General features: G+C 35.9%; 1 protein-coding gene and 1 long non-coding RNA gene across 5 annotated transcripts; one reads left to right on the top strand and one right to left on the bottom strand.

Moving 5' to 3' along the window:
- Positions 1-2,339: 2,339 nt before the first annotated feature.
- ANXA10 (annexin A10) lies at positions 2,340-25,323 on the top strand. Of its 2 annotated transcripts, XM_027676765.1 has the most exons (12): positions 2,340-2,501; positions 8,410-8,494; positions 10,901-10,995; positions 14,033-14,146; positions 15,973-16,063; positions 16,461-16,540; positions 19,198-19,251; positions 19,373-19,466; positions 20,902-20,997; positions 21,650-21,708; positions 23,797-23,919; positions 24,750-25,323. In XM_027676765.1, the coding sequence occupies exons 1-12, from the start codon at positions 2,484-2,486 to the stop codon at positions 24,816-24,818; spliced, it is 978 nt and encodes a 325-aa protein (XP_027532566.1). In that variant the 5' UTR covers positions 2,340-2,483; the 3' UTR covers positions 24,819-25,323. The 2 variants fall into 2 exon arrangements, with proteins under 2 accessions (XP_027532566.1, XP_027532565.1); XM_027676764.1 differs by lacking the exon at positions 2,340-2,501 and having other exon boundaries at positions 8,365-8,494.
- LOC113964457 lies at positions 20,604-27,754 on the bottom strand. 3 transcript variants are annotated; one of them, XR_003533197.1, is made up of 3 exons: positions 27,560-27,754; positions 25,332-25,390; positions 20,604-20,744 (listed from the first exon to the last, which is right to left on the bottom strand). It is a non-coding gene; the product is annotated as an uncharacterized LOC113964457 (long non-coding RNA). The 3 variants fall into 3 exon arrangements; XR_003533198.1 differs by having other exon boundaries at positions 27,591-27,754; XR_003533199.1 differs by lacking the exon at positions 27,560-27,754 and adding an exon at positions 25,857-25,888.
- Between the last annotated feature and the right edge of the window lie 103 nt (positions 27,755-27,857).

Here is a 27,857-nt window from a genome sequence, read left to right as displayed (position 1 = left end):
TTTTAACACATTACTGCTTGCCACTGCAGAAATATTGGACAAACATTTCAATTATCTGATGAGACTCCATAGCAATACCTAAAAATTATTACACCAATAACGTGAATTTCGTTTTCAATTTATTTGTAACCTATATACTAGAAGCTCGTTTTCAGGGAAAATAAATAGAATTATTTAATATTTAATAAGTAGTTCTAATTTTAATAATATAATTATTTTTAGGTGGATCTCTAATAAAAATTAATAATGTTTCATTATTTTTACTCAAGGTTTCCAATGGAATAACATGGAAATGATCAGTTGCAATGTCTAAGCCTAAGCACATCAATGAACAGGACAGGGGAAGTTTGAGAAAGAACCTTTAGCACAGGTGAGAAATTCCAATATTTGTGAGGACCTGAAGAAGAGGTAATGGCCCCTTCTTGCTTCAACAGAAAAGAATGAAGATTGTCCAAAAAAGAATAGGTAACAAAGTGAGAGACGAGAAAATTAAGAAAGAACAGAAACAAGAAACTTTTTAACAACAAAAAGAGGAAGGAAAGCAACCAGGTGCCCAGACCAGTAATTAAATGCCTAGTAGCAGAGTAATGAAAATCTCACCCTATAACTCTGTGAGAACTGCAAAGATTAAATAGAGGTGAAACAGAAAAAAAAATTTAATCTGTCCAGTTCACTGTGAACAGGAAGACAAATTATTTTTCCCTTTCCCTTGCAACATCTTTTCTTTTCTTTAATTGTTAAGGCTCCTTTACTGTTCTTTAGTTTAAACAAACCGTGTGTTTCCTATCTTTCTGCCTAAGTAATTATTGCTGCTCTCTTCTGCAGTATCTCCAAGGAGTCCTTTTTTTTCTTCAAAAGTGATATTGCCAAAAACCCTTGCAACACAACTTTGGTTTTCCCTAAAAATACAGGATAAGTAATTCCTCTAGAAATGACTCACACCTCTGACCTACTGAGTCCTGAAGAAAATGTGAGGTTCAACACGTTCATTCTGTTACACAAACACTGGATCCATTTTGCTGAGCATTACATGGGCAAATATGTTATTCATTTCCTTGTTGGTAAGCCCTGCCTCTTGCCTTGGAGGGGAGATGGCAGGAAAGGACAGCCAAAGGACATTCAAAGGGAAAAGGAGGTTGAAACCTTTCTCTCCCATTTTCTCTAGACTCTCACAGCTTTTCTCAGAAAGTTTCATTGAACAGAATCTAGTTCATTCATCAGTTAAGTGCTTTCCTCACATTATGTGCCAGGCATTAGTGTTTCACAGAACAACAAATTTTGACTATTTATTTACATCCTATGGTTCCTGACCACTGAAGACTTTGACACAAGCAGAACAAAACATTAATGGAATCCTGTAAACTTAATCCATTTTCTGTTGTACTGAAGATCAACTGTATTACATTTTAATCCGTATTTTTTGATTCTTTCCAAAGCCTTCCTAAATTGTAAGGAAAAAAAAAGAAGTTTTAGTAAGTGCTACAAAGACTGTCATGGATACATTAAGAAAACCAAGAAAATTTGGAGTCATTTAATTCAGATTTGCTGCTGCTACTACTACTGTCAAACTATTGGAAAAACATTACTTCTCTATGCTGGTACCCAATCAGGATGATGGTAACCTATGCCTTCCATTCAAGTTGTACTAGAGGATATACAGACTGATTTGCACCCCTGTTTTTATATTTCTCTGTTTTATATTCCTTTGTGTGTGTGTGTGTGAGAGAGAGAGAGAAAACTCATTATTTTATCAATGGTTTATTACAATAATAGTTATCATGAGCAGAAAAATACACGTTATTAAATACGAAAAACATGGGTTTGCTGTCAGTTGGCTAGTTCAGATTCTGCAGAAGTCCTCAAATACAGCAATGTTACAGGATTTTTTATGAGCTCTTCACAGGATTTTGTAAATTGTAACTTGTTGAAAAGCCCTTCATCTGCACAGTTCCCCTGAGGCCTACCTGATTACTCGGGGTAACATATAAAGCATCTTCCTATGCATGCCAGCTACAAAGAGTTCTTGGAACAAGCGATGAGCTGAGCAATTTCAGCACAAGGAGAAAGAGGAACTAGACCAGACCGAATCCGAAAAGTAAATCATTAACACAAGCACCTTCTGTAGGTGAGTGTTTCACTCTCTGACTAGCAGAATTCTGATTCTTAAAATCAACACAGCAGAACAGAAGGTGTCGTACTAATGACTCTGTTTGCTTACATTATTATCACACTTATTCAATACATGATTAATGACTAAGTATACAGTGAATCTATAAAACCCAAGGACATACTGTACCCACAGGTGTTCTCCTTTGTTATTACTTTGGAGCCTTATTCACTCGATATCGCTTTGATTGGATGGTTTCTCTCAAATCTCCAAAACAGAATAAGACTTAACTATAACATTAGTTTACTGAACTATTACTTTTAGTCTGGAAAAGCTACTATTTTCATCTAAACAGAACTTGAAGACTCGAATCAAAATGTATTGCGGAGCTTATGTGAGTAGAATGATTTGTTCTCTGAAATATTTCAAAACTTTTGATTCCTCTTGAGTTCTCATCACATATATTGGGATCCATTTCCCTCTACTGCTAGAAATTAATCTCAGCTGAAGTTAATTTATTTGTGATTTGGGTCTAATCCTGGTGTTACTTACAGTATATATATCAAGTGTCTGAAATGAAGATTAAAATATAAATAATTATCAGTTCCTGTCTCAGAATTTTAGACCTTTCAAGAAATAACAATTCAAGACTCCTTGTGAGGCTTTCTTTGTGGGTTTTCTATGGTTGCATTTAGCTACTACACAATAAACTAAATTACATACTATCACCTAATTGTATTAAAAATAAATATGTGAATTTCTCAGAAGATGCCTATTCCTGGTACTATTTTGAGGAGCTTATAACTTCACGAGATCATCTGTAACTGCATAAAGTAACTGAATAGATTTAACATTTATAAACATCTGGTTTTGTTCACAGTGTGCAAAATATTTTAAAGCAAAGAAATGCTACCTCTACAAGGGCCATAACTCATATATCAGTTATTGCTTCCCCTCAAAAATTGTAGCAATAAACTAAATGGTTTCATTAGCGCTCTTTAAGAAAAGTTCATAGTGCAATTTTAAATCTCCATTGTGGAAGCTACCAGAGTTATTATCTCATGACAACGAAATACGAAATTGCTCTCTGTACCTGGCATACTGATAATTATGTTCACTAAGGACTTTCTTTTAATTATTATTAATAAGACTAATTATTCATTTCTTTCAAATGTTTTTTGCACGTACATTCCCAACAAACTTACAAATCAATATAGAATTCTCTAAAGGAGAAAATTTTTTCCTTACTTATTTTAATTGAAAGTATAATTGACTAATTACTCCAATCCTGTCAGTAAAGTATTTGTTCTGATAAAATTATACTGCATATATTTGTTTCTCTAAAGTAATAGTTATCGAATGGGCATTACTAATGTGTTTGGTTTTTTGCAAATTGGAATCTTGCATCCTTTACTAGACCAGCTAAGAATTTAAAAGGGATTTTCTTCTTTGTTTCTTTTTTTCCTCTTTAAATTAGAGTGATTCTGTAATCTATTTCTAATAATTAAATGAATACAGCAAGACTAAATCTACCTGACAAAGGTAGTAGATTAGTTTCTGCTGGAGATTTCAAGAAATTTGGTTTCTTTTCTCCTACTGATTTATTGAGACCAATTGTATTTAAATAATTGACACTGCATTTGCATATAGTATGTTGTCTGATATTAACAGTAGTACATTATGAAATAACTTACAGAAGAAATTCTTTTGCTTTTAAGTCATTACAATTGGCAATTATGATATTTGTAATAATAATAATAATAATGCAATATTTTGATAGTATTATAAAGAAATTCTAATACATTAGATGGTAATTCTTAACTGTGGCAGATGTTTACAACAGCTATGTAGGCTTAATTTATTGTAAGCCTTTAGGACTACTTGAGCAGAGGGGACACTTAAGTTCCTAATTCTGATCCTCTGAATTGCACCAAAACACTCCAAAATAGACAATGTTAATACCATCTCTTTATTTCCTCTTCTTCTAAACATAGAAAGGCACACCGATATGCCCTTTGTTTTTTCCATAATCACAGAAGTAAGAAAGCAGAGAAGCAACTGTAGACAATGGGGTGCATATCAGTCTCAGGAAAGACAGCAAAACCTGATTACAGGCTTTCTCTGATGGATTCACAGGTTGAGTAAATTTTTATTCTTTATTCCCATTTCCATGTGTTGTGGATTAGAAAGGGAGAAAAATTAGGGTTATTTTATGAACTAGATTACTGGATCCTAACCAGTGGAGATTACCCTGCTGAGGCACCCAGAGAGAATGGGGACATGCAATGCAGAGCCCATGTAAACATTCTCCCCTGGGTGCCTGCTGGTTCTTCAAGATAAAGTCAGTCTTGGAGCAGTGGCAGTTTTCTCAAAAGAGACTCAGCAACAAAATAGCAGAAAAATCACTAGCAAATCTCAAACAAGAAAATAGGGCTTACACAGGACTGAGTGGTGAGGCTGTCACCATTTCTTGTCTACTCTCTTGAAACACAACTTTAAATTGAGAAGTCTTAAAAGCACACTGTAGACTTAATATTTTTTAAGGAATCCTCAAACATTGACACACCATCAATTCAGAAGCATAAGAAACATGAAAAAAAGAATTGGAAGCACTACTTTCAAAATGTACTTGGTTCTTTAAGATGATCTCTGTTATATTTTATGCTACCCATATTAGTAATTACATATTTTATCTATGAATAACTGGATAGGATGGAGTCCCCCAAGATCAAGAATGAGATGTACAAACTGTTAACAGCGGTAGTCTTGCCAGATTCAGCAATGCAGGGCATCATCATTATCAGAGATTACATAGAGAAAATGGCTCCCCACAGCATCACAGGTAAAACCACAAGAAATTAGACAAGATGAAATCTGTGACCTCTCTGAAATACACATTCAGGGGGAGATGGGAGGCTTTGGAGAAAGAATTTTCTATGTTTAGAAGTATCCCTTCCGCTATTGCAACATTTATGTTTTAAATTAAACATAACACATACAATAAACACAAAGCAAATCAAAATACTCATGAAATTTTTATTTAATAAAGTTGCACACAAAGGATATCTTTGCCAAAGTATAGCTGGCTCATAGCATGTAGCTATGTAATAAAGCAAGCATTTTATTTCAGTAGACATTCCCTATGGGAAACATTCAGACTAAGGAGTCTGACTTTGATTGTTATCAGCAGAATGACTTACTGAACAAATATTATTAGAAGGTTGTTCATACTTCAGATTGCTTTTTCCCTCACAAGACTGAATTGCCTGAACTTTACACAACATAATTTGATAAAAGCAGCCTCAGCTTTTACTGATACTTTTGTTGAATGCTTATGGCTTTGGTCAGAAAAAGTTGTAGCTTCCTTGCTCTTGCACAGAAGGAAGGTAAATCCCAAGTATAATTTTTTAGAATTCTTATAAATTTTTCAGTCTCTTTCCAATTTATTTTGTTGTTTTGATTCATTCAACCAACACCACACGAACCTGTCTGTTTGTTTGGCAAGCAAAACACCTGTGTATGCACTTGTGAGGATGGATATTTGAGAGTGCAGACAACCTGAAGGAAAAGTTTAGATTTCTGTATCCACTGTACTAATGAATATATCTAAACATATGCAAATCTGGGAAGAGCACAAAAAATTAATGAGTTTTCTCAAGGTTCACTATGAAGGTAGTGGGAACACGTAGCATATTAGTAATGAGGATATTTGAAGGATATCTGAGTAAGAGAGGAGTTACAAGACTATTTGTTTAACCATCATCTTGTCTAAAACAAAGCTTTACTGACTTTGACCAAGTTCTGTACATTTACACCAATTGAGGACCTAGACCATACTTCTTCTTTGCTTCTTATGCTTTTTATATCTGTATTTCCTTAAGGCAATATTTATTATTAAAAATTTATTAAAATTTTTTATTAAAAATCCCCCTCCCTTCCTTTTTGTATGAATTACTACATTTGCCATGAGATTAATAATGAGCTGCCTGCACTGACTTTGATCTTCTCCCAGATGCTTAGAAGTTCAACTCTGCAGTTTCACTGTATGCCAACACCCTTTGGAAAGGTGTAGATACATTCAGATACAGATGAAATAGTGAACAGTTTTTTCACTATGGGATCTGTCCTAGATTATTATAAATAAAACTCATTTAGGGAAGGAATATTTTTAATGTGAGTGATTTATGACTGGAAAAAATAAACTGGCTTGCTGTAGCTTCCATACAGACAATTATAGTTAGGCTCACTTAATATCATAGAATCATTTAGGTTGAAAAGACCTCCAAGATCATCAACTCCAACCATAAACGTAACAGTGCCAAGTCCACCACTAAACTATGTCCCTAAGTGTCCCATCTACATGTAAAAACCATAATTATTTAAATATTTAAATATTCATACACAACAACTTTATTTTCTGTGCAAATATCAAAGTCTGTCACTGCTAACAGTCAAATCTCTTAGGCTCCTTGCTCATTATACCTTTGCTAATTTCCATTTTTGGGAAATGAAAATGTATAAATAAATTGCACATGAAATTCATAGTGGTTTTATACTGACAATTCTTTCCAGTATGATAACTCAAATAATCACAGTATTTACACTGGACAACAGTGATCACCAGATATAAATTTCACCAACACAGATTTCAGGTTTTGTGCCTGATCCTGGAAAAAAATTTAGAATTCTTCAAAATGTATGTCTGGAATTAGTACACAACCTATGAGACTGACACACAGAGAATAATGCAAGTACCTTTATCACTCAATCTCTTATCACTGAGACAAATGGGTGTTTGATAATGTTTACTTATTTTAAAAATGTTATTGGAGAAATTTCTGTTAATTTTTTGTTTTGAAAAAAATCATAGAATTATCAGATTGAAAGAGGGCTGTTAGGTCATCTAGCCCATCCTCCTTGTCAAAACAGGGGCCACACTAAATTCAGACCGAGTAGATTAGAGATTTGCCCAATTTGGTTTCTACAACTGCTCAGGATGGAGGCTCCACAATCTCTTCAGGCAACTTCTTTTACTGCTTGGTTATCCTCACGGTAAAAAATGTCTTCTTCATATCCAGCCAGAACATTCTTTGGTTTGTTTTATGACTGTTGCCTTTCATTCTTCATGCACCTCAGTAAGGCGGATGGCTCTATGTTCTTGATGGTCTTCCCATAGACACTGCAGAGCAGCTGCTGGGTCCCCCCAAAGCTGACTCTTCTCCAGGCTAAGTCAAATTTCCTAAGCTTCTCTTCACAGGGCAAGTGCCCCATCCTTTTGACCATCTTGGAGACCCCTCACTGTCCATTAACAAGCTCTCCTTACTTTTCTCAGCAAGATGTAAAACAGTTTTACTTATTAAGGGCATGACCCAAAAGCTCCCTGAAATCAATAAAAAGACCTCCACCAATGCTGTGCATGAGATGTGGATAAAGTTCTAGTATTAATAATGTTAAGTGATCCAAAAATGTCTTTGGTCTTCTCAACTTACAAAAAGATTCCTGTTACTTCTGAATCACAATTTTGTCTTACTTGTGTGGGTGGGTTGGAGAACATTGTATTTAAAGAAATGATATTCAGTGCGAATGCCCTCAAGACTTCTGACATCACCAAGACAACCACAATGCAACTTTCTCTGCTGTAGATTTAGCTTTGCCATGAAGTGTAATTCCTGCTCATTCTGGTAGTAACCATCTTAAGGCATATGGAAGAAAAGTCACAAGATCATACTATTAGCATTCATTGGTTAGAAATTACATAACTTGTTCATTAATTACTAATCAAACCACTACATGCTAGCTATACCTCTTGCTTCTCATGCTAATTAGTCTGCATGTGCAGTTCTTACCTACATTTGAGTCTAGGGTCTGTTTTGAGTAGGCGGTCAATGAACTGGTGGTCATGAACAATGAGTTGGTGGTCATTAACTCCCCCGAAGGAATTACCCTTCCTCCAGTTACTGCTCAGTTACTTCTCAGTTCTTCTGAGTTATTCTCAGTTGTTTTTCCTTAAAACAAAAGATTAGCCAGGCATGCAAGATTCACAATGCAATTGCTTAATCATAGCTTGTCCAGCTATAGCTACTGATTAACAGCTAAAAAAATTGATAGTTTGGTTCAAATCTTGAGGCACTCAGATCTTAAAATTTCTGACCATACACTCTTTTCCTCAGTTAGCCACAGACAATTTGTTACCCTCATGAGGCAAAGATAATTTAAAGTTATGACTGTTAGTTTTCAAAAGAATTATATATGCAGTGCTATAAATGTTAAACACCTCAATTAAAGTCTGCTTTCTCCTTCAGCAGACACAAGGAACGATTTTTCCCGCTCCGAATTTTAACCCTATTATGGATGCCCAGTTGCTAGGAGGAGCCCTACAGGGAATTAGTGAGTATTCTGATCTATTTCCTTTTTTTCCAGAAAGCTCTCATAAAACAACAAGCATGAGGCAAAATAAAAACACATTAAACAAATTAAAAGTGTCACTACCTATCAGTTGATTCTTCAAGGAATCACAATAAGACACACTGATGAGGTCCAAATAAATCACGTATTTCCATTTACAAGAACTAAGAGATGATCAAGATTAATCTAAAGTCTATACCAACACCTAGAGTAATGAACTCTTCCTTGAGAAAACAAGAAAAAGAAAACAGAATCTGTGCTATGTCACTACAGTGAAGGCTGAGAAATGAAAGGTTTTTAGTTGTAACTTCAACAATTAACTGCTACCAAGGTCTGCTATGAATTAATCAGTCATCAAGAAATAAAAATAAATGGAGTAGAAAGTTTAAACAATTTATTATCTTTGACACAGGAGCAATCTTTGCTTTCAATGTATGTACAAAACAACTTTTGTTCACCAAAGCATTGTTCTCTGTTCAGTTTTTTGTTCTCCTGTAGAACATTGTTGCTATTGCTAAGAGTCAGAATATTGACCTATTTGTCTACTATCTGAAACGTTTTCCTCACATGAAAATTGTTTTCTGTATCAGAACTTTTCACAAGGTGAAAATCAAATCAAAACCAAATCTTACATTCTGTTTTCAATTTCTTTAATGTAAATGTGAGGACTCAGACTTAATGTCAAATGAATCACAATAAGCATTAAAGATCAAGGGGTATCTGAAGTATCTTTATGACTAAGTTGGCTACAGATGAAAAGTTTCAAACATTTTGCTAACCTTCAAACAGTACTTTTAATGCAATGTTGCTAACATGAAAAGGCAGAGATTATATTCTTCATTTAATACTGTAAATACAAGCACATTAACCTTACTTTCAATCTAACTATCAGAGTACATGGAACAAAGTTCTAATTTCAAGGACAATTGGCAAAAGAAACAGTTCAGCTTCAGAGGAGTTAAAGTCACCATATCCTTTACAGGCACTGACACCCTGACCCCGAATCTTGTACATGACATTCATTCTTATGAGGAGGTTCAGTCACATATGATGTCTCACTGATACCAGCGGGATTACAGAAATTAATAGACTTATTTATATTTCTAAATATTTCCTGGATCTGGATCCTTCTTGTTTTTACTTTAGAGACTATGTAAGCCATACAGATTCCTGGTGATAATTATTTTCTGAAAAGTAAAAATAAATCCTTATGCACAGTTTTGGTAATACTTCTATTTTATGAGTTTGATGGAAATGAATCAGCCCAATTTTAAATTGGAGTCTTGCTAAAAACCTGGTGTAATTGTGGCTAGATGATCCAGCAGAAAGAGAACTAAACCTGCTGTGTAAAGAGCAAACACACAACTGTTCCTCTGCCAACTTTAAAAAAAAAGTATTCAATGCCCAATTGCAATTGTGTCAGAATGGAACCTGACAGTTATAGATTATATGATAATATCTGCCTTACAAAGGTGCAATAAGTAGAGAATGTGTATCTGTAACATATGTATATATGCCCATACAACAATGACTGCTAGAAATTCGAGACATTATCCTACTCCATTCAGATGCTAGCTGAACCCCATGCTTCCCAGCCCAATTCATCTAATCATCACAAAGTCAATTGATTTACACTTGGGGATGTATTTATGCTGGAATGTCACTAAAATGCTCAGCCATTTGAAATTGCCAAAAGTCAACCTCTGGGATGCAAAAAAAGTTTTATAATTCTAAAATAATTTTCTGAATATGCTAGTCATCTTCTTTTTCACAAGCAATAAATACTGACTCATTATATAAGTTTAGCAGTATGCTCTAGCCATCAAGCAAATGATCACAGGCAGCCTTCAATAAAATGTCTTTGGAAATAGGGTAAAATACAGTATTTTTTTAAAACTTCATAACTTATTTTATACAGTTCCTCTGAAAATATAGCTGGCTTTTTCAACTAATGGTCTAACCACAATTTGTCATCCCCATAAAAGAGATCCCCAAACCTGAAATGACTATTTAATCAATATCAACAGGGCATACAAGTATGACTTCCAAGGCTTAGCCAGAAATTCTGCTACTGTGCCTAGTTCTGAATAAATGAAAGCCTCTAACTGTTTTATGGATGCTTTCAAATCCACCGAGCTTGAGAGAGGGGATGATGCATCTGGTAACAACAGACTACTTCACCTTTTTATGGTATTACACCAGCAAGTGCAAGATACATAAGCAGGGTAAATATAACTAATATTGGTAAATACCAGTGGGATATTAGTCTATTGACCTAATTTTTTGAGAAATTAGTATAATCTTCTTGAATAAAACATGAACAATCACAAATGTAAGTAAATAACAACACATTGTTAATTTAGAGTCTGTGTCATGTTTCCTTTACAGGCTGTGAAAAAGATGTGTTGATTGATATCCTAACTCAGCGTTGCAACTCCCAGCGGCTTATGATTGCCGAGGCATACAGGGACATGTATGGCAGGGTACGACACAGCCACTTTGTGCTTTCTTTTACTGCTTTCTCTCTTGCCTCCAGTACAGCTGGTCAGCTCTTCTCTCAGGTCAGTCATTGGAACCAAAAGCCTATCAGACAGCTGGCTGGCACCGACAGGTCGGCACACAACTTTGTTTGTTGACTATTGGTACCTCTGACAGTATCAGATTGACATTTACCACGCAGTAGAAGCACGTCTGCCACACAAAGTTAGAAAAGGATATGATAATAAAATAGTATTGTAACCAAAGAAAAACACCATACGAACAGTTACAGGCTTTTTTATCTTACATACTGATTAATGTTCTCGTCTCAAGCACTGACATTCTCAGGCCTCATTTCATGTAATTCCATCCATACACTAAGCACAGTATTCATCTCAGCTGCTTAATGTTAAATTTATGAATCTTTGAAAGGTGTTTAAAAAATTTTAAGACATAAAAAGTTAGCCTTTTTTTCAAATGTAGTTTATCTATCTTTACTGTATATAACAATGTAATTTTTGTTATATGAATTCTTAAACATACACAGAGATAGATATCCTCATTCTATTTCCAGATCTACTATTGATAACCAAATAACTTCAGGAAAGTTGCAATGCCTGCATTTTCCTTAGTTACACCAGCTATATAAGGGCAAAAAAAAAGCAACACCTTTTCCAAAATTCATATGAAATCTACTGATGAAAAGTGCTGTATGAAAATAGATACTGTTGGATTAAAGTGACTGTACATGCTCTTCCCCTAAGAGAAGCCAGGCAAACGCAACAAAATCCAGTTTTCTTCTTTCCCTGAAGCCTGTAAAACTAACAGCTCACTGGAAAATTCCTTTAAGGTCAGTGTCTGCTTGCCATTGAATCGATCAGCATGAATGAGAACAATGAGCTTGCACAGATGCTACCACACAGCCATCAGCCTTAATTAATCAGAAATGGTTCATTCAAAAACTCAATATGATATGGCACTGTTAAACCACCAGTTTGTTAACCAGTAGAACAGTGTATTTTTTCCTTTAGGTAGCCAACAAGTTTTCCACAGACAACCTTTGTGCCAACTGTATATCAAAATACCTCAAAACCATTGATCCCTAAATATGCTGAAACACCCACTTACTCTCCTAGAACTAGGAGAAAAAGAGCTGGATTTAATCAGTGTAGTGGGCTGATTTTGTGTTGCTACTCATCTCTAAGAGATCAATGACTTTATTTGGATTGTTAGCAAAAAACAAACACATAATATTTGAGATATTTTAGATGTAGCCTTGAATGGATGAGTGTTTTTTGAACAGACCATAAAAGAACAATAGTTGAATCACAGTTACCCACCTTCCAAAGACTGCAACAGTGATTGAAATCAGTGCACCTAAATGATTCAAACTGTTTTTCTACTATGAGGTATTTATTAGGTTACCATTACACATGCAAACCACACGTGTCTTACCTTGAACTGCCGATAATTTAGCACACGAGTGATAGCACTTTCCTGGCTGTGATCTGTCCTGATGGTTATATTGCATTGAGCAAATGGGCTATTTGGCAGTCCCAGTTTATGAGTGGTAAACACTGCAGGGCACAGAAGACATGCAGTGAGGCAACAGCAGTTTTAGCCTTCTCAGTTCAATTTAAAGTAAAACTGTTGGTCCAATCCTCTTCCCTCTTAATTTCACTTCAGTCTGCTCAATATGGTAGCCACTATGCCCATTCATTAGACAACATCTGAGAAGGAGAGAAATATAAGAGGAAAGAAAGACCTGAACTAGCTGCATGATTCAGACATACAGAGAAGCTTTAAGATTCCTTCTTACAATTAGCCTTCAAGGATTTTGTACAGCAAAGATGATTAGCAAATTAAAATAATGACAACTTAGAGTTGTCTTTTCTTATTTTTTAATACTTCGCTTCCCTTAGCTCTGATTCCAGGAGTAATTTTTAAATAGTATCCATTTGTATTATTAATCCATTTTCCCACAGGCATGTTGTCAGAAGTGAAATGTCTTAATGAATTAATTTCTACTCCAGGTGTGATTTAGGGGTTGTCAAATGCATCTAATGTGCATTCACCGAAGACTGCATATGTTTCTTCAGCATAAATTTAATTTTTAATGTGTATTTGTCCTCCTTCATTGCTACTTTAGCTATTAATTCAATTATATTCAGAAATATATCAGTTATATTCAGAAATGTATCAAAAGCAAAGTACAGGCCTGAAAAATGTGCAGCTCTGAAAATGTAATAGTTTATATCATGGGAACCGTTTCAATTCAGACTTAGATCAGAACATACCTGACAGCTGTCTAGTGCTGCACACAAAATATTAAAAAAAAAAAAGCATGCACAAGTATCCTTTAACAGAAACCCCAATAGTAAGCTAGCAAGCTTTTGGCATTACTCAGCTACTTTGCAAGAAAGAACTGAGACACATGAGTGGGAAGAGGGATGTTCCTTATTATTAATCCAGCATCTGTCAAAAGTAGTGAATTTATTTTGAATATAAAATATTCAAAAGTACATAACCTTCCAGCAACTCAAAGCAGGTATTTTTATGTACTAGGAGCAATACAGATGATTTTTTAATTCATTCACATGGTGAGTGACACTGCAAAAAGCAAAAGAAATCACCTGGATTCTATGTGATTCGATTTCCGAAGGTGCTTACCTCCCACAGATCTGCACGGAGAATATGCCAAGGAAAGCTGCAGATGCTCTGCCATGATATTCAGTTTTCTAAAACTTTAAGTAGTAGTTGCACTTACAACCCTGCATTTTCTTCTGTATTCTAATGAACCAGAAACTAACAAACTATTGTGGTCTACTAGCTTATGCATCTTTTCTTATCTTACCCATACTAGTAGAACAAGCTGGTACTATTTAAAAGAACATTTTTTTCTTAATCTTAGCCAGAATTCATCTTTGACAGTCCATCTTTATTCATTTACAGAGAAAACCACTGCTAATTTTTTAATCTGTCTTAATAAAAAGTGCGACTATTGAAATAATCCTGTCTATGCACTTTCTTTTTCTTTTCAAGGATCTGATAACAGACCTAAAAGAGAATCTCTCTCATCACTTCAAAGAAGTTATGGTTGGCTTGATGTATCCACCTGCCTCCTATGATGCCCACGAGCTCTGGCATGCCTTGAAGGTAGTTGTCAAATTCAGAATTGCTTAGAGTTGCAGTCACTAATTAGAGTACTGAACATATGTTAAATTATTTTTTTTTATATTTAAGTGGTTGATAAAATGCTGGAAGTTAGTGCACTGGAGTAGTGTACTACCACATAGTATACTAGGTCATCAGAAATACAGTGCTATATGAAGTTTATTCATTGGAATGCTAAAACCAGCAGAAATAATATCCTTGTAATGTAACAAATATAACCCATTTAACACCCATGGTAAACACAGGAAATTAAGAAATATTATACAGGGAAATGTAAGGCCCTGTTCCTGCAAGCTATTGTGTATGCTGCAAATCAAATTTATTTGCACACCCAGTGCCATACACTAAGAATCCACCTCTGGAAAGACCAATACTTCTTTAGCAGAACATGTCTTCGCATAAATATTTACAAATTACCCTGTGACAAAGCAATGATCACTCCACTCAAACTGAACTGATTGCCCATTTTGAAGAAAATATTTCATTTTCTTCCCAGGATCTGAGACTATGCTCCTTACACAACTGAAGCTTTCAAACAAAAATATTTTTTCACATATCATGTATATAATATGCATATTATATTTATGTACATAAAAGTGAAATCTATTCCCACAGGGCATTGTGAAGGCCAAAAGCACAAGCACTTCAATAATCTCTTTGAAAACAGGTTCACTGTTGGCTATTGAAAATAATCCTTCTCAGAAAATTCCTGAATAGTCCATTCCTGAAAGATAGGAAGGTATATCAGAGTTCAACACTGTTTCTTCTTTTCTTTCCATGAATATTTGCTACTGTCCACTGTCACAAATAAGTCACAAGTTATACGACTTTGAGCAAGATGATCTATCTTGGCAATTTTGAGATTCCCCTCAAAAAAAGAAAAATATTAACACTTCTTCAGACACAAATAAATGCACTTTGTAGAGCTACTGATACGTTTTTATTACAGTTGTCATTAAAAGAATTGTGAAATATCTTTGTTAACAACAGAATCATGTCCTTTATTAACATTATTGACAAGATTGCCAAACTTTATTTTTTTCTAAATGTGGCTCAAAGTTGAACTTTCTTATAGTATTCTATCTTGGTCTGGATTTATATAGCCAAAGTAAAAAACCAGGCCATGTGTATCTACAGGTTCAGGCTCAATGTCACGTTTTCCCATTATCCCAAATGCAGAATACTCACCAACCCTATACATGTGCATAGCAAAAGCAGCATACGCACTGCATCTTACGTCAACTCAAGTTTATAAAATTAATTCAAATCCTGTGTCAAACTACAGTGATTTGCAGCACTGAATACATGGCCATGATGCTTTCCTTAGATACCAAGTTCTATAGTAGAAATTTACAGACTGTAGCATTCCTAAATAAATTAAAAAAAAAAAAAGAAAAAGAAAAAGAAAAAGGAAGAAAGAAAGAAAGAAGGGGATGATAAAAGACAAACATAATAGCTGTGCTCGTGTCTACTTCAGATTGCCTTAACACTTGCTGGGGACGTTTGCTCAATCTTTGCACCTGGTTTCTTTCAGCAAATCCTAAATTCTTACTAAAGCTCTAAAATCATTCCCATTGTGTTTCCGTCAACACTTGTCTTGCTTCATTCCTCACTCGCTAATGTACATGCTGAAATTCAGATTAAGTAAAAATATATTTTTTTACAGGGGTTTACTATTAAAATGCACTCTGCGCTGCTCCAGCAGAGACTGCTATTCTTTTGCTACTTCTGATAAGCACAGCATTGCTTTCCTCTAAAAACTGTGGTTTCTACTACACATCTTTTTGTATTTACTTCTTTCCACACAGGGGGCAGACACAGAAGAAAAATGCCTAATTGACTTATTAGCCTCAAGACCAAACATGGAGATCTTCCAGATGAAAGAAGCCTACCTAATGCGTAATGTTTTCTAACAAGTGCACTGTAGCAGTTGTACTACATGTGCTCTGGACGTATTAGCACACACAAAGGAAGAGAACTACAAAAATGACTCCTCAATACTTCCTGGTTCCCTTCCCCATCTCCTCCCCTGACTATATTCCAAAGGCTGAAACAACGTGGGTGGGTGGACAGGCAAGTAGGGACAGCGGCTGAGTGCCCCCAGCAGGGCCAGGCAAAGTGCCAGCCCCATGGCCAGGTCCATGGAGAACCTGCCCAGGTTACAGTGGAATAAACACCATAGAGAATGGACAAGTATTTGAATCCTATTTATTAATCTTTTGTTTGATAATCTTCATTTGTACTATGCAGAGCATATCATTTGTGATTTAGATTACATGTTTTTGGTTTAACCTAGAATATAATACTGATCTTCAACAAGATATCAATTCTGAGACTTCAGGGCACTTCAGAGATACGCTCATGAACCTTGCTCAGGTACTGTAAAATCAAGTAGTAAGATTTACATTTCAAAAAAATTCATAACGACTTTTGATGCTATTTGAGAAGTCTTAAATTTTAAGGTGACTGTGGTTAGAGCTAGTTCAATAGGGCTACACTTCCAAAAAAGAGGGGGGGGGGAAATCAGATGAGGGAGAGAGTAATCTTCTCAGACTTTGGCTATCAGATGGAGGCAAAGGTTAAAAGTTTATAAAATAAACTCCCCTGATTATTCAACTGCTGATCCTCTGCTCCATCTGTCTCTTCTCAAAAGGAGTCTACTTGCATGTACAAATGAGATTGCTATTTTTAAAGCTCTCTTTTCTCCATTATTAGAATATATAATCCAGTTGAAACATTACGTGAAAATGGAGATATATCCACATTTGACTAAGAAATAAAGTATTAAAGAGATCTCTGCTTTAAATATGATGTTCTTTGTGCTACTGCATATGCTAAATCACAGCATGTTTGCACAGAGGCAAAGTGTCACTATGACACACCAACTTTTGCAGTTTTACCAGTGTGTAGTTTTACACAACAAAGTGGTCATCCTTGCCAGATCATAAGCTCCCATTCTCATTGTAGTCACTGTGCTCATTATCTTATAAATCTTTTGTAATCCAGAGTAACAAAAAATGACAAAGGCACCACAAGGAAATAACAGCATACATAAGGTATATATGAATATACATATATGTACATCTGGGGAAAAAGTTCCTACTGAGATATGAAAGAGCAGCGGGTTTGACTGAGGTACAAAGAGCAGATGCATCAAAAGTAGAAGCTACAAACAGGAAATATTTTTTTCTCATTTTTTTTCCCCTAATAATGAAAATTCTTACTTGCTTAAAAATTAAAAGCTAGAGGTTAAGCAACCTCACCTCTCATCTTTATTAAAACCATATTTTACCCATCAAACAAACCAAATTTAAAATAATCTGAGATTATATGTTATTAGTCCTTATTTTCTTAAACCCCAGGCACTGATAAAGAGGTCTAAAATCAGCAACTTCTTAGCTAACAAGATCTGCTATTTTTCTCAAGGTAAGGAAAAGCTGCAGGAAACTTCAACTTTACTCCGTTATACTGTCTGCTTTTGAAGATTGGTAGTCAAATCACTCATGTTTGGATATGATCTTATATTTAAGCTCAGTGATATTTTATTAAAATAGGTCCTTTCTAGTTCCTTTACCATGCAACTTACAGAAGATTATTCTATAGCAACATTCCGATGCATCCTTTAATGCTTTCTTTCAGAAACCTTTTGCTTTAATTTCTATTAAATCTTGGGACTGATGACACACATATCTGACTACAGTTGGAAGTAAATGTGCTTCACATATGGAGAGCAAACTATTCCATTACTATTGTGTTGTATTTACAGTTTTCAAGTCCAGCCTGAGGCAGATTAGAAGTTATAGTTTATAGTCCTTCTTAAAGAAATTAACAGAATTACAAATTCAGGCTGACTAATATTCTAGTCTGAGACGAACAAAATATGATAATTTTCTGCAATTTAAAACATAATTATACAAATGTTACTGGGAAAAGTGGGCATTTGAGTCATGTAGAGTATTATTTATGTTATTGTTCACTTGTCTTTGTTTCCTGTGTTTTCTTGTATATGTAACTTTATGCAGTCATTCCATCATAATTTACTTCAAGTAATTTATCTTATTGCTAGGAGTTTCACTGTGTGAAATTCTTACCATTTAATTAAAATATAAATTAACATTTTTAACAAGAAAGAGCTACAAATCAGTCGTTCTACAAGCTGACAGCCAATACATAATTTTAATTGTCCCTTTCACACATAAGGTAAAATACTGTAAATTTTAAACTAAATTCTTTCAAACACATATTAAGGCAGTGATTACATGAGCTTGAGATTAAGAGTTCTGCAACCAAGGTTGATTTGTATCCTTACAAGATGGCTATGGTCAAAAAAGCAATTCCAATAGTTGTGTGCTCTTCTCTTTTTCCAACAGCTATACATTCAGTTGATAGTGTATTTACTAAAGAATTTAGGTCAATTTGTGTAACAGAAAAGTTATTAAATATATGGGAAAATTAGAAGTATTCTTCAGTATTTTGTGTATAAAACTTGTCAAATGATTTCTTAGTCTTGGTTCTTAATTTTAGACAATGATTGAGCAAGCAAAATTTCCATTATTTGATGAACTTGCTCCTATGATTTGCGCAGGGAGAAAAAAAACTGAGAAAAGATTCTTCTGGTATTATGTATATTGATAAGAACTAATCAGTGAATGGCAAATGTTACCCTTGTTTTCCCCTCAGAGCTACATATTACAGTAAGCAATATAATATCCATACTTCTGAAAATGGTGGTGGAATGGTGGTGGTCAGTTAAAAGCTTATTTAAAATGACACTAAGAATGGGATAGGCTTATCCACTTCTCCCATTTTTCACTCTCACATGACTGTCATTCCAGAGTTCATCTTATTAAAGAAAATGAAGACATAATGTGACAACTTGAGGATATTTTCTACATTTGCAAATTCAACCATGGAATATACTTATCCAGTCTAAAAGCCCACATATGGAAGTTAGCTTCATATAGAGATAACTTTATATTCCTACAGTGTTTTAGGATTTAACTTTTGAAGAAAATATTACTTTTTTTTCCCAGGGAACAAGGATGGAAGGATATGCAGACCCTTCTACAGCTGCTCAGGATGCAATGGTAAATATGCTCAGATGTGAACTTCTCAAACATTAAAAAAAGAAAAAATAGAAACTTTGAAAAGTGATTTAGGACTGACTTAAAATATTTTGCATGTTTTTTCCTTTTTCTGGTATACTAGATTCTATGGGAAGCATGCCAGCAGAAAACAGGCGAACACAAAAACATGCTGCAAATGATTCTCTGCAACAGAAGCCACCAGCAGTTGTGGATGGGTAATCCAGCAGTTCAGCTGTTTAAACAGAGTGGAAAGGAAAAATCTGACTTGCTAATAAAGCCATGCTTTGCATACCAAGACACTCAGTGTGCAGCAGGGCATTAGCCTGAAACCTAAGTGTGAACTGTTGGAGCTCAGACTCCCACTGATGTTAATGGGATTTTGGAAGTAATGCAAAACTGAACTTTGCCTGATGACTCCTGACAGCTGTAGACAGAACAGACAGGCACCAGGATGCCTAATAACAGAGGGAAGAATGCATGACCAAAGAAAGGCAAATGCTATGGCTGCACAGAGTTTACACATGACACAATAGGATGAGGTGATTTTTCTTAATAATTTTCTTCATTTTCCCTAAGTAACTTTTACAAGGGGAAACACCTCAGGAGAGGTGGATGGAGTATTTTCAACAAACGTTTGCACGTGAAAACCCATTGCTGTATTGAAGCTTTTCCCTGGAAGTTTCAAAGAAGTTTTTGATGGGAGCGCTTCAGTGTGCACATCCACTCTCCCATAACAAAAATACACACAGAAACACAAGGGCCATTTGTATTCAAAATAGAGAATCAGACATAACTGCAGATTGCAAGAAATTCATGTGAGCTCATCCAGATCTTCCACTGTAGAAAAGAAATCTATAGTATCTGTTTGGTGACAAGTATGAGTTTTTGCTCTGCAGTGGAAAAACCGTCTGGTGACAAGTTTATCACTGTGCATCCAACTGTATTTCTTATGTCAACTGCTAACAGTACCTTAGAATTACTTTGCTATCATGGATCAACAAATTCATTCAGCTGGTGTTGATAGGATTAAAATAATGTAACACACCTGCTTATGTTCTGCTCTCTTTCTGAGATTTGAGGGCTCTGCCTGTACTGTAGTCCTCCACAAGTTTTGTAGTAAGCAGTGAGCTGAAAATTTTCCTCCTTCCCTAAAGGAGAAAGCATGCCCTGTATATTTGTATGTCTGGATACCCGCATTATGCAGAGAGTGTCCAGGTCTGGATACTGACATGTTACACATGTCATGCAAGCCAGGGCTTCCTGTCACAATCCGTGAATCTCTGGCCAGTTTTAGCCAAGCTGAGCAAGGAACTTGCCTTAATCATCTGACATTCTTAGGTTTCATAAACAGATGTTGCTAGATAGAGAATTTATTAAAGCTTCCAGTGAAACAGAGGCTGTGGCATGCATTCATTTCAGATTGTAGACTGAAGAACCCAGGCAGAGAATCTCCTGGAAGCCAGGTTTCAGGCTGGTCATTTAGATTGCCTTACCTGGGGAATATAAACATAACGAAACACTGTGAATAATAAGGCAAAAAAATGAACTCAATAGTTATAGTATCGAGGGGAACAATGAACTAAAAAAAAAAGCAAATTGATCGTTATTAATGAACTAAAATAAAACAAGGTGGTTTTTTTCCCCTCCAAGTTTTCCAGGAGTTCCAAAATATCTCTGGGCAAGACATAGTAGATGCCATTAACGAATGTTACGATGGATACTTTCAAGAATTACTGGTTGCAATAGGTAATGTAAAAATATTATTTTTACTAGCACTAATCTCTTAGTAAATATCTAGTATGTTATCTCTTGTGCATCAAGAATATTATTTTCTGATATTTTTATTCACTTTAATCTCCTACATTGTGCAATTAAATGCTGACATAATTACAGAAGAATATTTTAACTACTTTCCCATGTTTGTGTAAATCCAAAAATGTATCCATGCAGCACAAGCTCCTCACCGACCAGAACTAGTATTTGTTCCTTATTTTGTAACAAACTTTGTGTGATCAATGATAACTGCATTTCCAATTGATTTTAAAAATATTAAATAATTGGCAATGTTTTCAGGACTTTGGTGGTATGTAAACACGTTTCAAGCTTTATGTGCCTTTGTTCCTCATTTATAGAATAAGGATAATAATATCTCAACAAAGAAGTCATTTGAGTGTATTCACTGATATTTAATAACCTCTTTGAGGCAACAGCAATGCGGACCCACCCAAAATAAGTACCATAATTTTAAAATCTCAAATATAGTTATGTTAGTGAATATTGGTAGCTTAATTTTAAGCTGAGTCATGAAAAGCCAGCTTTATATTTCAAGGAGCCCAAAGCCAAAAGAAATTATTTTATAATAATTTCCTGTTTACCTCTTGCAACTCTTCTCTTCTAGTCCTCTGCATTCGTGACAAGCCTTCCTACTTTGCTTACAGGCTTTATAATGCAATTCATGTAAGTAGTCATTTTTGACATGTCTTAAAAAACAGATTCCCTTTTTTATTTGTTTGTTTGATCATTCTTAAACAAGTACTTACAAATCACTCTGTTCAATCTTTGCATGTTTTAAAACTGTTGATACCTATATAAATTTCAAAGCAGTAGTGCCTAAGCTACAGTTAGCATTTGGCAGTAAAGGGTTAAATATTTAGATACCTTAAAACAGTATCTGTCAGGTAACTTTGTCAATTTTTTTTTAATTGAAAACATTTCTTTTCTGTGGACAGTATCCCCCCTGCTGTGCAGAACTCAAGGTGCACTTTTCCTAAGACGCAATTTTTTGTCTCTGGAGATTTAATAAGTATTGGTAAAAATTAAATAATAAATCAGTGTTACATAAAGACAAATATAAAGGTTTTATTTTCTTGTGGGGCTCCACGCAGGTTCTTTTATTTTTTGAGTAAGTGCTAATATACTAAAATAAATGAGTGCCAAGGAGAAATGTAGGTAAATGCAAAGAAACACAAATTCCTCTTACTAGGGAGGAATGTCACTGGAGACATTTTCTTTTGTTTTTCATTCATTAATGAAAATAATGATGCATTATGTTTTATAAAAACAAAAGTATAATCTTATAAGGCTAATCTTTTAAGTATAATCTTTAGAAGATTGTCATAAGAATAAGCCATGAGTAAGGATCACCTTAGAGCAGAAATGACAAAGACAAGAAGTCCAAGCCAGAACCATCGAACAAAACTTTTAACCAACACTCCAAAAGTGCCCCAGTAACCTCTGCCAGATGCTGCCACTACTGCTGTCCTATGTTTCAGCTAAAACAACAACTGTGGCAGCAAAGAATCAAGAAAAATTCCAGGGTCTGAAAGAGGCAATATTTTGTCTGACTTGTGAAAAGGGGATTCTGGTACATGACACAAAAAAGGTTTGCCAAAACTACCAGGAAATATCAACTATCAGGAAAAGTGATATTTCTCAATGTTCTGTATCAAGACTGCTTTTCAAGTTAAAACCTCCTTTTTAATTTTAAGAAATATCACATAGATAGCTTTCTTCTATATTATATTCAGACAACATATGTGATGCAGGAATAAGTTTTTAATTATTAAGAATAAACCTCTACATTTTGTTTTAATTAATATTTTACTATATTTTCTCAGTGTTTTAAAGAACACAGAAAATTCTCAAAAGAAATGCAAGAATTTAAAATAGTGTCTGGTTTTGCAGCCAAGCTATATCCATATTAGGCCAAAAGCTTTTTATACATAAATTTATAATATAATATAATAAAACCTACACACGATTCAAATGCTTGAAAACATAGTCCATAATGGTTTAATGATTTATAAGAAATATTTTAATCTAGCCAATCAAACATGTATCAGATTTTCTACATGCAGCTTTTTAACACAGTTCATCACTTGTTTTTGGAGAATAAGATTTCAGTATCAATGATTAGCTGATAAAACTACAATTTAGCTTTAAAGAATCTAAATTGGTCATCAGTTGTCCCAGCCCTAAACCTGTATTGACTACTTTTATTGTCACTAGATGTCCCCATTCTCCACAAAATTACAATATGAAAATTTATTTAGAAACAGAATAAACACGTCTAAACACATTATATAAATCCTAAACCAATGGTTAGAAGTCTCATTAAATTCACATGTGGCAGCAGTTCTTGTGAAACACATTATCGGCTTCAGTATAATTTGAATCAACTCCACAATGACAGTCAAAACTGCTACACACAAACTGAATTCCTGAGACTACTGACAAAAGATCATCAGAATTTTGTTGTTAAAAGTTTTGGTGCATGGATAAAACACTGGCATGTGGGCACCCCTTCCTATTCAGTAAGATAAATTCTAAAGTATAAAACTCCATAGGATAAAACCCTTGAATGTTTAGACTCCTTTAAAGTCTAGGATACCTTTATGGATATATCTTATATATCCTATATACCTGCTTACACTATATAGATATATCTTATCTTTATCTATTAAACATTATTATGAACATATACAGATAAGCAAACATATATTGTCCAACTGTCAAGTTTCCTCTCATCTTCTCTTTTCATTTTAGGACTTTGGGTTTCACAATAAAACAGTTATTAGAATTCTCATCGCCAGGAGTGAGATTGACTTGATAAATATACGGCAGCGATACAAAGAAAGATATGGGAAATCACTCTTCCACGACATTAAAGTAAGTTTCTGCAAACTTTTGCATATATTCAGCCCTGGAATCACACAGACGGTGCAAAGCCCTACCAGAAAAATAGAGGATTAATCTCCATTTAACCACTCGATTTTAAAAAAACAAAACACACACACAAAAAAAAAAAAAAAAGCAATGTATAAAAACAACAGAGAATTTTCAGTGCCTTGGTTTGGCTTCAGTAAGCGAGCAGTGAATTCTCAACTCACTTTCTCTCTGTGATTTTGTCCCTCCCCAATGCAAGAGGAGTATATAAACAGGGCAGGACAGTGTGTGCTGAGGAGTAGTTAGCATGAATGGTTTCGACACTAATTGAAAACATCTTACTTCATGCTGTTCTGCAAGGTTAGGCTGATACCACTTTTGTGCAAAACTGAAATAAATATCTGGTTTTATCCTTACGCTTAGACAGCACTTTCACAAAAACTATTCCTCTTGTACTTTTGCTCTGTATCTTAAAACAAAAATTTGAAACTGTTTAATTGTACCAAAAAAATTACTCTTGCTAAGACACTTTACTTTTTTTATATCACTATAATCCAACTGCAAGATGCACAGCAACTTTAAGAAACTGCTCAGGATTTTTTGGTATTGAACTTAAGAAGTAATAAACAGATTTGATCCAGCATTGTCTCTAGGTGCCTGAGCAATTAAAGACCAAGGTATGTGAAATTAAAAAAAACTCAGCCTGTAATCCTTATGAAAACAGTGTAATATCTTATAAAACCATATAGCAGTCTAGTCCTTGTCATACACCAAGAAAAGAAAAATTCAGAAAAGGTATAGTCACTGAAATGTTGATTTTTTTTTTCTTGCAGCATTTTGCATCAGGGCATTATGAGAGTGCTTTACTTGCTATCTGTGCTGGTGATGCAGAAGATTATTAAGTAAGAAGACAAACTTTGAAGATTGCAAATCTATTTTAAATAGAAATTGAAGCTATACACAATGCAGTAACTGTAAGAGATCCCTACCTTACATAATAGAACAGCAAAATCAGTACTATACATCTGCTAATATTAAATCTTTCTTGAGGCAAGAAAAAGATATTGGCAGGAAGCTGGTTTTATTCCTAGTTCTAATTAATATTTCTGGTTTTACGATTAATGTAAATTAATGAAGCAAGTGGTAAAATTACTCCATGTAAGCATATGTTTATCATTTCATGTCACAACACTCCAAACATTTGTCAACAGGCTCTGGAAGAACCTACTCACTTGCATACTGGAGTAAGAAAAAAATATTTTGCTTTCTTTACTTTTATTAGTAGGATTTCTTCCTTTAGGTAAATTTTTTCTGCTCTTTCCTACTTCTTATACCTCATATTTTATGCTCTTGAACATTATTGTTTTAGTTACTATCAAATTAAGCATCTGCCCCATCTGTTATCAGTGACTCACCAGAATGCTTTAGTATTCTCTTTCATTTGGCCCACATACTTAATGTCATTTCCCTTATTCTATTTGAAACAAAAGAAAAAATTAGAATCAAGTACCCAAACTATTCCTGATTCAATGCCACGCACTGGAAAACCCTGGAAGGTGAAACATTACTTAGCTTTGAGCAGAGAAGTTCCATGGAATTAAACTCTGAATTCCATCTGTGTCTATTTCATTTTAATCATTAATTAAATACTGACCTTCAGAGCATGGAGCAGGATGCCCTGGATGGTTTAATTCAGGAGCTGACTACTAGTCGATGACACTGCACCTCCAAATGAGGCTGAAGGATGTGACGCTCCCTGGAACACCTGCAAACACAGGCTGACAACACCTAGCGACAGCAACTCACATCGCAAGTAATAAAGACAGCAGAGCTCAGCCTCGAGTCCCTGTTCCACAGGAAAACGTGGCGCTGCTTTTTAAACACCCCAAGTCTATGGAGGGCAGCCTATCCATGCGACTTCCCAGCCTGTGTGCACGTACCTGCTGTCAGCGTCTTACGGACATAGAAGTGAGGGAAAGTGTGGTCAATCATCATGGCTGGGCTTCGCGAATGAAGATTTGGGAAGGGCTCTACCCACGTTTCTTGCAAGCGCGTTGGTGGCTAAAAAGGCCAATACGAGAAAGGCACGTCCAGTTGCAAAAGGCACAGCAGAAAGACTCCTTGGATGGTATATTCTGCAAGGCTCGATTCTTTCTGCGTTGTTTTTTCTCCTCAAGGGTGATCCTGCGTGCTTTCTCAAAAGCATCAGCAGCGTTATAGATGGTCTGTCTCCAGGCCTCCCGATTGGAAGCCAGAGTAGACCAATTATGGTGATTAATATGCCCGAGGCTGAGTTGTTGTTTCAGGGAGTCCTTGTATCTTTTCTTCGGAGCTCCTCTCTTGCAGCAGCCAGTGGCAAGTTCACCATAGAGCAGGATCTTAGGGAGGCGGTGGTCCTTCATCCTGGAGACGTGCCCTGCCCATCGCAGTTGCGTTCTCAGTAGCATGGCCTCAATACTTGTGATTGCTGCCTGTTCAAGAACAGATGTATTGGTCACATAATCTGACCAGTGGATGTTTAGGATTGTACGGAGGCAGCGTTGATGGAAGCGTTCTAGGAGACACAGGTGGTGGCAGTAGATGACCCATGATTCGGAACCATATAAGAGAGTAGACAGCACTATGGCTCTGTAAACACTGATCTTGGTACTTTTCTTCAAGTGTTAATTACGCCATACTCTTTTATGGAGTTTTCCAAAAGCACTATATGCCTTTGCTAACCTGTTGTCTATCTCCCCGTCAATCTTACCATCCGAGGAGTTGAGGCTGCCTAGGTAATTGAACTGCTGGACTGATTTGAGTTCTGATTGGCCGATGGTGATGTGGGGATGATGGGGGACTTCCTGAGGTGCAGGTTGATGGAGAACTTCTGTCTTCTTTAAGCTGACTTCCAGCCCAAAAAGCTCAGCAGCATCTGCAAAGCAGGATGTTAAACGCTGCAGAGCTGCTTCTGTGTGGGCAACAAGGGCAGCGTCATCAGCATAAAGCAGCTCCCGGACAAGATGGTTTAAGGTCTTGGTGTGGGCCTTCAGTCACCTTAGGTTGAATAGGCTTCCATCAGTACGATTTCGTATGTAGATACCGTCCTGATCATCGAGGTCTGCCGTGGCCCTTTGGAGCATATTCACTGAAATATCTGCCCCTTGGTTTTTGGCCTGCAGCCACAATGTGTCTGACCGGGAAGAGCTGTTCTGGATGTTTTTACACGGGCACTTCTGCAGGTGCAGCTCACTGAGACTGAATAAAGCACTGCTACAGAAACCTACAAATACCTGGTTCCTTTGCTGCCGCTTGCTCCTGTCCTTCCCTCAGCCGGTGGAATTAACACTATTTGCAGCGTTATCCGGCTTCTTTGAAAATACTGACTTCGTGTTACAACTCTATTGATTTATAATAAACTTAAAATTTCATTCGAGTCCCTCTTGAGTTTAACTCATTTCAAAACATTTCGAGCAGATAGTTTAATTGTTAAGCCTGAACTCTGGGAGGAACGGTTTTGGGACCAAAAAGAATCTAAGGGAAAAAAAAAAAAAAGGAGAATGAGCTGAGCACCGTCCCAACTTCTCAGCAGCAACACAACCCTAAACCGAAGTTCTGTTCTGATTTTGCGGCTGTAGCTAGAGGCAGCTGGCTACAGCCGTACATCTGCACGAAGTGGAGTCACTTCGTTTTACCCCGGCACGCCCACAAATGGGAACAAGGACACTTCTCTGGAACACAAGCGCCCCGTGCTCCCGAAGCTCCCGGCCAGCACGCGGGGCGGAAACTCCGCCCAGAGCCCGTCACAAGATGGCGGTGGCGGCGCTAGGACCCTGCGCGCGCTCCGTAACGCAACCGCCCGCGCGCCAAGCACGGGGCGGGCCCCACAACCCTCCGCCCCACCCCCCGTGTCGTTGCCTGCTTTTATTGGACAGCAGCGACGTCAATCTCAGGCCTCCGCC

This window comes from Neopelma chrysocephalum, unplaced genomic scaffold (genome assembly GCF_003984885.1).
Source record: "Neopelma chrysocephalum unplaced genomic scaffold, ASM398488v2 Primary Assembly neopelma1_42, whole genome shotgun sequence".
Lineage (NCBI taxonomy): Eukaryota > Metazoa > Chordata > Aves > Passeriformes > Pipridae > Neopelma > Neopelma chrysocephalum.
The sequence above is the reverse complement of the archived record's forward strand: the minus strand, read 5'-3'. Positions and strand labels throughout refer to the sequence as shown.

What these genes read in the sequence shown, in the direction of transcription:
- ANXA10 (XM_027676764.1), top strand. Translation starts at nt 8,371, where the DNA reads ATGTTAAACACCTCAATTAAAGTCTGCTTTCTCCTTCAGCAGACACAA. An exon ending in ACAGGGACATGTATGGCAGG is followed by an intron (nt 10,996 to 14,032) that starts GTACGACACAGC and finishes TTTCTTTTCAAG; the next exon opens with GATCTGATAACAGACCTAAA. An exon ending in CAGCTGCTCAGGATGCAATG is followed by an intron (nt 19,252 to 19,372) that starts GTAAATATGCTC and finishes CTGGTATACTAG; the next exon opens with ATTCTATGGGAAGCATGCCA.